We start from the raw sequence: 13,011 nt of genomic DNA on the forward strand, positions 1-13,011 counted from the left end.
CCAGAGCAGCCTCCTGGTCCCCAGCCAGGTCCCGGAATGGACTTCACAACATTTACTCTGGCACGGCGGGCTGCGGGGGAAAAGGTCTCGCTCTGACGACGCTGGCTGCCTCTGCGGGCGGCGGGGGAGCAGGAGGGGCAGGTGCCTCCTTGCAAAGCCCCTGGGAGCCCTTCCTTGGCCCCGAGGGCTGGGGGCCACCTGGGTGAAAATGGGGTGTAAAGCAGAGAGAGAGAGAGGGGGGATGGAGCGGGTCGGGGACCGTTTGCTGTCGCCTCCACCCATGAGCTCGAGAGGGTGGGAGCTGGTGGCTGCGAGGCGGAGGGAGCAGCCGAGCAGACTCGTTGCCCCGAGCGTTTCCTATAAAAACGCGTTAGTCACATATGGATCTTGGTGGCAAGCCCTGGCAGGGGTGGCCGTGCCCGCTTTCGGAGCCGGCCAGACTCAACCGCGCTGCCCATGTTGGCTGGGTGGCCGCCGCGGTCCTCCCCTCCCGGCAGCATCCATCCCGCGGGCCAGAAAGTCCGGCTTGCTGCTTTCCATAGGGAGGAAGTTTTGGAAAATGCAGCTCGAAAAAGAAAAGAAAAAAGAGTTTGGATGTCAAAGTCACCAAGCGTCCTCTGTTGTGTGTGTGTATTCTCTTTGAAACTAGGAGTGATGTCCACGTATGCTATGTGTGTTCGCTATGATGGGATCGAAGTGGACGATACGTACTGTGATGCCATGACCCGTCCCGAGCCCGTCCATGAGTTCTGTGCTGGGAGAGAGTGCCAGCCAAGGTACCGCCTCCACAGGGCGCTCCCGGGGGCCTCCGCGCTTTCTCCGGCATGGTTGTATTTGCGGGAGGGGGTCAGTGTGGATTTAGTGGGGGGGGGGGGGGGTGGGCAACAGGGATGGCCCGTAGGACCCCTGTCCCTCCTCCCCCAGTTGCATCTGCCCAAGCTGCGCTGGGACTCAGCGAGACTCTTCTGAGTGGTTTAGCTCATGCTGCCGGGTGTAAACTTCCATAAATCCTGGCAGAGTTTGCCCCTGGGGCTCCCATCGAGTCCAACCTCTACCAGTACAGGCAGTATCTGTCCCGGCCAGCGCATGGAGGAACGTGTGTGTGAATTGGGTGGGGGGGATGGGTTTGCAAACTGTGCCACAGATCTGGCCCTCTGGTCCCTTGGGCATCCTGAACATAGAATCATGGAATGGTTTGGGTGGGAAGGGACCCTAAAGCCCACCCAGTGCCACCCCTGCCCTGGGCAGGGACACCTCCCACCAGCCCAGGTTGCTCCAAGCCCCGTCCAACCTGGCCTTGAACCCCTCCAGGGATGGGGCAGCCACAGCTTCTCTGGGCACCCTGGGCCAGGGGCTCACCGCCCTCACAGCAAAGGATTTCTTCCTAATGTCCAATCTAAACCTCCCCTCTTTCAGTTTAAAACCACTCCCCCTTGTCCTGTGGCTCCCCTCACTGCTCCAGAGTCCCTCCCCAGCTTTCCTGGAGCCCCTTTAGGGACTGGAAGGGGCTGGAAGGTCTCCCCGGAGCCTTCTCTTCTCCAGGCTGAACCCCCCAGCTCTCTTAGCCTGTCCTCATAGAAGTGCTCCAGCCCTCAGAGCATCTCGGTGGCCTCCTCTGGCCCCACTCCAGCAGGTCCATATCTTTCCTGTGCTGAGGTCTTGTATCAGGGAAGGAGCTGGTGCAGCGAGCAACCCGTGCTGGAAGTTCTTCAGAAGGTTTCTCTTCTGCTGCGGCTCTTTATCTGAAAAGCCTGGCCAGTCCAGAGCCAGGCTGTCCGGCCCGGGGCACCTCGCTGCGGGTTTGTAACCCGGGGAATGCTTGTTGGAGGGTTTGCAAGTAACAGGGCGGGACAGAGCGGTGTCCATCAAAGGCAGGAGGACTGTGATGGTGTCAGACTATGGACGGGGCAAAGGGAGAAGTAAAGGTCTCTGGTGCATGCCCTGGCATGGCGTCACCTGTCAACAGTGCAAAGCCAGACTGGAGGGATGCCAGGGACCAGGTATGTGAGGCCCAGCTGGAGAGTGCTTGCTTTCACCTCGGTAATTGTGGAGGAGGACGGGGGAGGAAAGCGTGTCCCCTTTGCCGTGTCAGATCTCGTTGAACCTTGCACGTTAAGGCTGAAAGCCAGGGCAGGCTGCAATGGAGGCAAGAAAAGTGTGGGGAGGCAGATGGTGCGACTGCTGGGAACATACCTGCCCTGTAGACGCCACGGAGGTTTTAATCTCTATTTGCATGAACTTTGTAATTTTTTAGCACAAGCATCAGGGCTCTTTTCATGCTTAGGTTATCCCACTGGTCTTTTATAAAGCTGCCCCTCCTTGTAGCCGTGCTGTTCCAGCTCCGTGGGCTTGCGCTGCAAGAGAGGAGAGCTGCTCTGCGATTTACCGCCGGTGGCAGCTCGGCGGTGGGGAAACCAAGGAGCTGCCGGCAACTCGAGCGGGGCAGCCGGGCACGTTCGCTAGCACTTGGGCAGACGGGATGCCGCTGGGGCTGGCAACACTTTTCCAACAGAAAGCGCTAAGAGAATTTTGTGTGATCTAGACGGGAGAGACCTTGGTTTCATTTCCCTTCTGAATTTAGGCGGCACCTCTAAACGTGTGACATCTCCCTGCGGCTGCGCCTTGTGCCTGGAGCCCCATGCGGGACACGAGGCCGGCGTGTGGCCAGGGGACGTGGCTCTCCCGCTCGGAGAGACGGCCCCGGGGGATGCATGAGGTAGCCCTGCGTCCAGAGGAGCTGTGAATTCTGGTCCATTTAGATTTTTACATTTGTAGCTTATTCTTTAATTCAGAATTGCTATAATGTTACTGTACTATAAGAAAATATTGACTTTTTATGTCTTTTCCCTTGGTTTACAAGCTGCTCTCCTCTTGTAACGTCAGGACAGTAGTGCCAGGGGACAGTAAGGGGCAGGCAGTGTCTCGGAGCAGATCCCAGCTCTTCCAGCCCATCGCACGAGGTTAACGAGTTAGGCTGACGGTGGTACGTGAATGTCTGTCCCACCAGCGCTCTGACAGCTTTGTGTGACGTTATTGCTGGGATTTGCAGGGTGATGGGTGGTTGCGTCCTCTCTGTCCTTTAGCTGGAGAGGCAAAAAGAGGGGTCGAATGTGGGCCAAAAGCAGGGCAGAGAAATGTGCTGGCACACGTGGGGTCGCAGCTGGGGAGCAGCGTGTGCAGCCTGCGGGTGACAAACCGCTCCGTGCCTCGCCGTGCCGGCTCCCTTTCCTCTTGGCAAACTGGTTTTAGCATCCACTGCCATGGCCATGAGCTCAGGTCTGCTGGGTGAAACCACCACACGTCAATACATCCCATCCCGTGGGAAAACCTCTCACACGCTGGCAGCCTGACAACAGCTCGTTCCTATTGCAGCCGTCTCCCTCCAGCCGAGAGCAGGCAGGGGTTTCCCATGGGATGCTCCAGCCCCGGTCCAGCCATGCCTGGTGTGATGCCTTCTCTTGCCTCCGCAGGTGGGAGACGAGCAGCTGGAGCGAGTGCTCCCGCACCTGCGGGGAGGGCTACCAGTTCCGCATCGTCCGCTGCTGGAAGATGATCTCGCCGGGATTCGACAGCTCCGTCTACAGCGACCTCTGCGAGTCCGCCGACATCACCCGGCCGGACGAGCGCAAGGTCTGCAAGAACCCGGCCTGCGGCCCCCAGTGGGAGATGTCGGAGTGGTCCGAGGTAAGTCCCAGGGGGCTGCGCTTCTCTGTTCCTTCTCTGTTCCTTTTCCGATTTAAACTCATCCGTAGCCATCAGAGATTCTGCCTTTTAAGCCGCTGGCTGCAGTCATTGCATGTGGGCCAACGTGCATCAGTAATTCTTTTCCCAAAAATGAAGCCCTGGGTCCTCTCCAGGATGGGGAGGCCACCACCATCGGTCACTCATGGTCTTTAACCGCACGCAAGGCGCTGGCATTGCCCGCGGGGATAGGGCAGGAGCCCGCAGCACAGATCCTCCCACCACTGGGGGTGATGTGTGACGTGTGACGTGCCACGGAGGAGGTTCCCCCTCACACATCAATTACGTTCCCATAAACTTCCCTTCCTCACCTCCAATTTCACTGCACCACATGGAGGATTAAACCCTTTCCTGGCCGTGCCTTAAGAAGATCCCCAGAGCGGTTGGAAGAGGGTTTTCGGCAGCGCTCTCCCCGTAGCTCCTTGGTTTGCCCAGGCAAACCCATGAAAGGATTTGTGCCCCTGAATTTATTTCTGGGCACGGCCAGCGCTCCAGCACATCGCTTGCAAATGGAAATCCATGGACACAACGAAACCGTTGCCGCTTCCTTGGGGAACTGGGGTCTCGGAGCTCGGGTGGCTTGGGAGCCAGTCTCCTGGCTGCCACTGGCGTTGTGCTGGGCTGACACCCGTGGGGCAGGGAGGGGACCCGGCACGGCTGGCAGCCAACATATAAACACACGGGGGGTGTAATGCCCCCATGCGTGGCCAGGGAGCAGCCCTGCCTCTTCAGTGGTGTTTGTAAGCAGACATATATGGAGAGTGCGAGATTTTGGGTCTGTGTCCATCTCCGAGCTCGCCTGGGGTGCCCCCGCCAGCCCCCATGATGGTGATGGCTGCGCACAGAGGGTGGCATTTGTGCCCTGGAGCCAGCACGCACGCCGACTCTCCGCAAAGGGGCGAATGTCGTTCCTGCTCCAAATGGAGCCCAGGCGCCTCTAAGCAAGAGCAGACTGAGCTCCGAGCCGAGCCGCCCGCGGGGGCGAACCTGCCCCAGGGTTCCCACCACGAGGGATCGGACTCTTCCTCCTGGGAGGCGCCCCAAAACCTTCTTGGTCAGGATTTTAATGTCTCTTTTCCTCTCCAAACTGGGGTGAGCCGTTTCCCTGGAGCCGACGGAGGGGCTGGTGCATTCCCGGGTGTTGCAGGATGTTTTGACTTTCCCAGCTGGGTAGAGAGGAGCTCCCTGCGCACGTGCTGGCGCGTTATTTTGACTGGCGTAGCAAACCAGAATGGCTTATTTTACAGAAACCCGTATTCTCCTCCAGCATGTGTCAGGGACAGATTGCTTGAGACAGTCCTGGAGTAGTTCGTTCTTAGCCAGCAGCAAAGCTAATCTCATTTGGATCCCATCTGAAGCAGGGTGCCAAGTTGGCTGGGGAAATAGGCATTAAAAAAAAAAAAAAGCACATTTCAGGAATCTGAGGATTAACGTATCAGCGTGGTGTGGCTGAGCGCTGTGCTGTTGACACTTTCCCTGCTTTACGTTATGCATGGAGCAAATGTGCGTATGTGAGACTGTAGTAACTCAAATCCAGTTCTAAATAATGTCACGGGGCTGCGCGGTGCCAAATTTATCCACAGCATAAAAATCTCAGTTGTGCGGTTTGGGGAAAACATTCTCCAAAGAGGCGGAAAGGAGCTGGCTGTTCCTGGGAAGGAGGTGAGGAAGATCTCACCCCGTCTCCAAGTGACAGCTAAAACTTCGCAGCTCTGATCGGGCCCTTTTGGTGCCTTGGGTTTTCGCCCGCTGGCATCACCCGGCGGAGAGTTTGCACAGCACCCGGGCAGGATACAGCCCTCCTGCACCTTATCCCGGCTGCTGAAGCTGTTGAGGGCTTTGCTACGGGTTGTTTTACAGACAGACACCTATGCCTTGTCAGTGTTTTTTTAGAATTTCAGGTTAAAAAAGTAAAAAAGCCGGAAAGCAGGTCCCGGTTCCCGCCACAGCGGGAGCCCCTGCTGACGCCGTCCCCTCCCGCAGTGCTCAGCCCGGTGCGGAGAGCGGAGCGTGGTGACACGGGACATCCGCTGCTCGGAGGACGAGAAGCTGTGCGACGCCAGCGCCCGGCCCCTGGCCGAGAAGAACTGCACAGGACCGCCCTGCGACCGGCAGTGGACCGTCTCCGACTGGGGACCGGTGAGACCCTGTGGTGGCCAGCCACGTGGCCATCGCGACCCATTGCAGCAGGGTGGCTTGAAGGCTTGCTTGTGTCTCCGGTGCTGGGAGTTTTGGGGTCGGACTCATCCTCCCCAGCAGCTCCCAGCTCCGATACCTGCACGCAGCCCGCACCTGGAGCCGACCTCCGAACGATTCAGCCGCTTTGGCTCTCCTGGTCCCCGTGCCACCTCCCATCTCTGTCTCATCACCAGGACCTGCCTACCAGCGCCGTCACCCTGGGCCACCCTGACCGACCCCCACGGCTCTGTGCCCGGGGCAGCACCCGGGTCTGGTGGTGTTTGTGAGCGCTGAGCCCTCCTCTTCACGGGGCTCCTCCTTGCGCGGGGCAGGGATGAGCTGCCGGATGTGCTCCGGCACTCAGGCGATCCAGCATCCCAGTGGGTCCCACAGCTTGTCCCTGGGGCTTCTCCCTCATGGGGGACACAGCACAGGAGGGGCTAAGCCCTGAGAGCCCCCTCAGCTCCTGCTGCCGTCATCTGCCAGAGGGCCTTAGCAGGCGTCAAAATCATCCTGTCTGTCTGCTGCACGGTGTACCTTAACAATGCTGATGCTCTGTGCCCAGAAAATTAACATTTCCCCCTTTCTTTTCCCCTTTTCCCCTTTTTTCTTTTCCCCTTTTCCTCCCTTTCCCCCCCTTTTCCCCTTTCCCCCCCTTTTTCTTTTCCCCTTTTCCCCCCTTTTTCCTTTCCCCTTTTCCCCTTCCTGCACAATTCTGCTACAGAGAACCCCTCCATCCCAAGCTATTTTTACCCAGGTTTTGATACATTAGCATCAGCTAAAAATAAGTAGTTTCCATGGCAGCAGCGGCGCTGTGAAACACCCTGCGTCTCTGCAAGAGCGGCCGCAGACGAGCCGGGGAGCCCTCGCTGCCTCCACCGGCGCTCGGGGCAGTGCCTGCCGGGCCCTTTGCATTTTGGGGGGGAAATATTTGTACCCACTTGCTCGGTCTCTTTGAGAGCCACCCCGGGGGTCCCGGCTCACGGTGCTTCCCTTCCTGCCTGGCCCAAGAGATGCTGAGTTTTGCTGGGCGCCAGCGCGATGGGACCATGGGATGGGTTGGATGTGGCAGGGCTGCCCAGGGAAGGATGCGCTGAGCATCCCTGCAGCTATTTAAACTGATCCTCAAGGATTGCTCCATGATTTGGGGAAGGTGGGGTTGGGGAGGCGGCTGAGCCCCATGGAGGCATCTTGGACCCTGTCCTGGGGATGCTGCGGGGATGGGGATGGAGCCGTGCTTCGTTCCCCGCTGCTGACCGCCTGCCATGCCCCGTGCGGTTTCAGTGCAGCGGCGGCTGCGGGCAGGGCAGGATGATCCGGCACGTGTACTGCAAAACCAGCGACGGGCGGGTGGTGCCGGAGTCGCAGTGCAACCTGGAGACGAAGCCGCTGGCCATCCATCCCTGCGGGGACAAGAACTGCCCCTCGCACTGGCTGGCGCAGGACTGGGAGCGGGTAAGTGCAACTCCCCTGGGCTGGGGGGGTGCTTGGGGCAGGGGGTTTGGTTTTGGGGGGCGATGGAGGAGGGGGACGATGCGGTGGGGATGGACGGGGGCGCACGGCTCTCAGCTGGCCCCGCTTGTGCCCCTGCAGTGTAACACCACATGCGGCCGGGGCGTGAAGAAGAGGATCGTGCTCTGCCTGGAGATCGTCAACGGGAAGATCAAGACCCGCAACCCCGCCGACTGCGACGTCGCCAAGAAGCCCGTGGAGGAGACGACGTGCTTCGAGCGGCCGTGCTTCAAGTGGTACACGACCCCCTGGTCGGAGGTGAGCAGGGAGGGAGCCGAGGGCAGCTTGGGGGGTCTGTGGGAGGGAGATAGGGGTGGAAAATACCCTTCCTTCGAGATGTGCTTGCCCTGGGCCTGCGGTGCTCTCGTACGAAGGGCCACATCACCTGAGAAATAGCCCAAGGAGATGGGTGAAGCTCTGCGGGACGCAGCCCATGAGGGAGCACCCGGCGGGACCCTTTCACTGCACTGGCAGCTCAGGGCATAGAGCCTGCCCTGCCGCGGTGCACTCCGGACTGGCTGTGCTCCAAACAGGAATGAGAGGAGGTGTCTGGGGTCAGCTTTGGCTTTTCTTTTTTCTTTTTTTCTTTTTTTTTTTTTTTTTTGTTTTCCTACTTCCCCCCACCGACCCTTACCCTGCAGCTGCTGGTGGGGTGTGCATGAGACCCCATGGGATGCAGGGGTTGGGGATGCGGAGGCTGGGGATGCGGAGGTTGGGATGTGGTTTGTCCCAGCATCGTCTGATCCACGAAGGCAGCCCGGGCTTGGTGGCTGTCGGGACGAGCCCGGCGAGCATGGGCGAGGGGCTGTGAAGGGCTGCGGCCGGCTCCCCGCAAGCCCTCCCCGTCGCAGCCCTCCTCATCCATGCTCCAGGCACCTCCTTTTGTTTAGTCTTGCAAACCCGCGTGGCAGCCTATAATTAGCCAAAGCGGCCCTGCTGTAATCCCAGCCTGACGAGGCATCCAAAGGGCAGTCGGCAGCGAGCACCGGGCCCAGCAGCGGCTCTGCAAACCCACAGCACGATGCGCAGAGACGCCGGCTCCACAGCCCCACGCCTGGGGTGCTGGTGGGGGGGTCCCGTGGCCTCGGGGGGGGGGGGCTGCAGCCACCCTGATACCCCGGAGCAGCATATGGACAGGGTCAGCTCGTCCGTAGACCTTTGCAAAGGGCGGCAGGAGGAGGGAGGATCGCAGCCGCAGGGAATGGGAGCGTGTCCACGTATCCCCGGGCAGAGGCTGCTGCAGGCAGCTGATGTTGCTGGCAGCAAAGACGGAGCAAGAGGCCAGCAGCGCAGGGCTGAGGCACAACATTCAGCCAGGGGAAGTGTTTCACCTCCCTGCCCTGACATTTCCAGCAAACACATTATTTTTTGGCCGGTCCTGGCTTAGCACAGACCCCCGCGATGGCAGGGTCTCGCCTCACCCCCTCCCCTCTCTCTGTTCCCCAGTGCACCAAAACCTGCGGCATCGGCGTGAGGATGCGGGATGTGAAGTGCTACCAAGGGAAGGACATCGTCCGGGGCTGCGACCCGCTGGTGAAGCCGGTGGGCAAACAGACCTGCGACCTGCAGCCCTGCCCCACGGAGCCCCCAGGTGAGCCCTGCCTCCCCCAGCACCCCCGGCGTTCATTTTCCACTGACCCCCCCCCCCCCAAACAGCACTGCCCAGCATCTTAGCTTCCGCCAACCCCCCATTTGATAACCCCAGGGAGGACATAAAGGGGACGACACTCTTTCTGTGCCCAAACGATGGGGCTCTTGCACTGGCTATTTCTGGAGGTAACCCCATTAAATTAAGGGGAGAGTTCAGAAGCAGCGTGCTCTGACCTTAGGATAAAAGGGAGCTTCGGAGAGCTGACTCGGGTGCCGCTTCTGTGTGATTCCAGATAACGTCTAGGAAGTTTTGTCTGTGCCATTATTTTAATGATTTCTGGTCTCCAAATGTCCTGCGGGATTTGTAACTATCTCGTTATCTGACTCGTCTGCTGGCTCAAAGCCCCTGTGATCTTTAGTGAACACACAGTTCTAATTCTTTAATAGGATTTGGGAATAAGGATGGTGTGGGAGAAAAGCAGGAAAACGGGAGGCAGATTTGGGGCCAGCTCCTGGCTCAGCTCCAGACCCGCTGGGTGCCCTTGGCTGGTCTCTCTCGCAGGGTCCGGGATGTGGCGCGGTGCTCGTGAGGTGCCCCCTGGCCCCCTCATAGCAAGCTGCCTGCCCTAGGAGCAGCCTGGCTTCATGTATCCTGTGGATTTTAAGCCAAAAAAAAAAATATATTATTGTAATTCTGTGGGTCTGAAGAAAAATATTGCTTTGAAGGGAGCTGGGAGAGTGGTGAAGCTGTCTTCTGGCCTCCTCCCTCTCTCCAGCAGCTCACCTGCCCCTAGCTCCCGCTGCAACACTGCTGGATTCCCATTCCCTTTCTCAAACGGCCTCTTTGGGGCAGAAATTGTGACTTATGTTGGGGTCACCCCGTGCCATACCAGGGGAGGCCCTTGGCTTGGGGGGAGCTCAGTGCGGGGCTCCCTCGGCGGCTCCAGTGATCCCTGGGCAGCTCATTTTCGCAGGAAAGAGCTCGAGGTTTGGGGCTGGGACCAAACGAGACTCGGGCGTGACGAAACGAGTCAACCGTCTCGTGCCTGTGCTCAGGTTGCCGATGGTATTTATGGAGAAGCTCCACGGCGTTTTCCAGGGGATGCTCTGCCAGACGTCAGGGAGCTGGCAGTCGCTGGGGTGTTTAGGGCCGGCTGCGCGTGGGGAAAAACGATCTCATGAGCTCGCAATGGTTTATTGTTTCCTTTTTCTTTTCCGTATCGGTGCCTTTTGCCTTCTCTTCCCCCAGACGACAGCTGCCAGGACCAGGCAGGAACCAACTGCGCTTTGGCCATCAAAGTCAACCTGTGCAGCCACTGGTACTACAGCAAAGCCTGCTGCCGCTCCTGCCGCGCGCCCCACTCCTAGTGCCCGGCAGCACCCAGCGCCCGCGGCACACGCCGGGCCGGCACCCCGGGGTGCCTCCCTTCGCACGGGCTCCCTCTACCATTTAGTAAGCGCTACGCATCCCCCAGGCCGGCGTTAAGGATGCTTTTGGGTTGGTTTTGCTGTTTTGTTTTTTGTTTCTTCCCACCGATGCAGAACTACTATCCTTGTCCCTCTCCCGTGTAGAGGAGCGGTGCCGGCACGGCTCGACGCAGAGCCGTTACTGCCGCACACCGGGAGCCCTCCTTACCAGAGCTGTACATAGAGTCGTGTATATTTGATTTCCCCCGAACTAGCAGGCACGTGCACGCGTTTCACAAGGTCTTGTCCTTCGGTTTCTTCCCTCGCTGCAAGTCTGGGGTTGACGACGGGAAGGCGTGAACCCCGCGGAGCGCAAGTTTCCCTCGCAAAGGGGGTTGGCGCCTCTCTCCTCATTTACCCCCCCCTCCCCACCTGCGCTCTCTCGTTAGCTGCATTTAATGCGGTGGGAAGCTGATTTTCGTTTGCTAAATGAACTCAAGCCCATTTTTTTTGTAATATGTAGGTGTATACTTTTTCAGAGAACTTTATCTTATAATCAAATGTTAGTTCCATAGTCCTTACAACCCCCCCGTAATGCTGACATATTGTATATAATATGGAAACATAACTGCACTTTATATCACAAAAAAGACGTGCTCTTTTTTAATATATTTGTTTACAGACAGTGAACTTTATCCATATAATCATTAATTTGTACTCATATGTATATTTTAATAAAGTTGTCATATTTATGGTGGTATCTGGTTTTATTCTCCAGTTTGTAGCGGGCGTTTGCCGCGGGTGCTGGGAACACAGGAGGGGGGCTATGCTCCTGCTGGTGATCTCGGCTATGATCTTGGGGGGAGCAGAGCAGCTCCGAGTCGGGGAATTGCGGCTGCTCGGACAGTGATGCCAGGAAAAGTCCCAGCAGGGGGGAAACGGGGGATTTTGGGATGGTTGCTCTGGGTTAGGGGCTTTTTGGGGCTTCGTGTGAAGCTTCTCAGGAGCTTGTGAGCAAAGAGGCTTGGTGCCAGGGTGAAAAGGGCCTCTCCACGCTCCCAAGGGGAATTATTGCTCTGTGTTTCTGCGGGCATGACTCACCGAGACCGGGCCAAAGGCTCTTTGTCATCCCCGTATTGGCGTGTGCACCCCAGTTACCGCTCCATCGCTCCCCTCAGCAGCAGGGCAATCCCCGCACCCCGCTGAGGGCTGGGCAAACAACGCCCCGTGTTTGAAGATGCAGGGACAAAAAAAGGTCAGCCTCAAAAACCCATGTCAAAGTATTTTATTTCTTTTTAATTATTATTTCTTTTGTTGTTTCCCCCCCCCCCGCCCCCCCGTGTTTCCCAAAGCCCTGTACAACAGATCACCAGGTGAAGGTTAGTGAACGCCGATCGGTTGCTTAGTTCCCAAGCTACATGGGAAGGAAAAAAGAAAGAAAAAGGAAAAAAAAAAAAAAAAGGAGAGAGGAAGGCTGGGGGGAGACGTATGGTCACGAAAGATGCAAAGAAGAGGAAGGCTCGATGCGTGGAAACAAACCCCGGTGAGAACTGTACAAGGAGCGTGGCCGCGGCGGCTGCCGTCCCCCCCCACACCCAGAGCAGAGGCGTCGTGCTCCCGGGACACGGCACCGCAGGGACCAAGCCCAGACTATTAAACATGTACGAAACTAAACCCAGCCCCCACTCCCATCCCACCACCCCCAACAGAACCCCCCCGAGAAAGTCAAAGATACTCATTTGCAAAGACGGACTTGTACTTCAAAAGATTTCCTGTGGAATTAAAAGCCCTCGCAGTTAAAAGTAAAATATCTGGCTGGGCTGCAAACAGTGTTCGGGAGCCCACGGGGCGGAAGCCACGGCTTTTTTCTTCCCGTCGCATCTTTAAAAAGAAAAGCTGAGCCGGAGCACAGCGCTGAGGCCATTAGAGTCTCTTTGCAGCCAGTCCACCCTCCGCCGGCCGTCCCCGAGTCCAGCGCGATGCTTTTAACCTGAATAACGCAGAATCCGGGAGAAAGAGGGTGTTTTGTCAGACAGACTGGGGAGTATTGCAGGGTTGGAGGGGAGGAATCGAGACGGTCGGGAGAAAGCAAAGCACGAGTCCACGCAGAGGCAGCGCTGCAACATGGGATTCCTCCTCCCAAAGCACGGAATTAACCAAACGGCTCCTGTGCCGGACATTTAGCGCAGAGGGACTTGCTCGGTGTCTGGCTCCGCGCAGCCCTGGCCCGACCCAGGGTGGCCAATGGAGCCGGGGCCGAGCCAGGGCCGCAGCCCTGGCCACGGGAAACTGCACGATGGAAAACGCAAAAGAGCTGGCTTTGCCTAAATCTAAAGTGTTTTGACACATTCCTGAATGGGGAGAGTGTCCCATGGCTTTTTTTTTTTTTCCCCCCTCCTAAAAAAAACCCAACAACCCCAAACACAAATGTGAGGATGTGCATGCAGGAGCGGGGGGGCATGTACATGGTCTTGGTCTTGCTCGCCCAGCCCTCAATCAGCAGTCAGGTATGGCATTGTTTGGAGTGGGGAGGCTGATTATTCGGAGGGGGCGGTTAGGGGCGCATTCCTCCCTCCGAAATTG

The 13,011-nt window shown here is 58.0% G+C and overlaps 1 protein-coding gene across 10 annotated transcripts in view; it reads left to right on the forward strand.

The window, feature by feature from the left end:
- The window catches only part of ADAMTSL2 (ADAMTS like 2), a 68,632-nt gene extending 57,457 nt beyond the window's left edge, over positions 1-11,175 (forward strand). For 9 of the 10 annotated variants that reach the window (XM_054220914.1, XM_054220918.1, XM_054220910.1 and 6 more), the window contains 7 exons: positions 650-776; positions 3,471-3,684; positions 5,725-5,880; positions 7,204-7,374; positions 7,513-7,689; positions 8,878-9,022; positions 10,271-11,175. In XM_054220914.1, coding sequence (XP_054076889.1) covers positions 650-776; positions 3,471-3,684; positions 5,725-5,880; positions 7,204-7,374; positions 7,513-7,689; positions 8,878-9,022; positions 10,271-10,389 — 1,109 coding nt within the window. In that variant the 3' untranslated portion in view covers positions 10,390-11,175. The remainder of the gene's footprint in view (positions 1-649; positions 777-3,470; positions 3,685-5,724; positions 5,881-7,203; positions 7,375-7,512; positions 7,690-8,877; positions 9,023-10,270) is intronic. The other variant, XM_054220919.1, reaches the window with a different exon arrangement.
- The last annotated feature ends 1,836 nt before the right edge of the window (positions 11,176-13,011 follow it).

The sequence above is a fragment of the Rissa tridactyla genome, chromosome 14, assembly GCF_028500815.1.
Source record: "Rissa tridactyla isolate bRisTri1 chromosome 14, bRisTri1.patW.cur.20221130, whole genome shotgun sequence".
Taxonomy (NCBI): domain Eukaryota; kingdom Metazoa; phylum Chordata; class Aves; order Charadriiformes; family Laridae; genus Rissa; species Rissa tridactyla.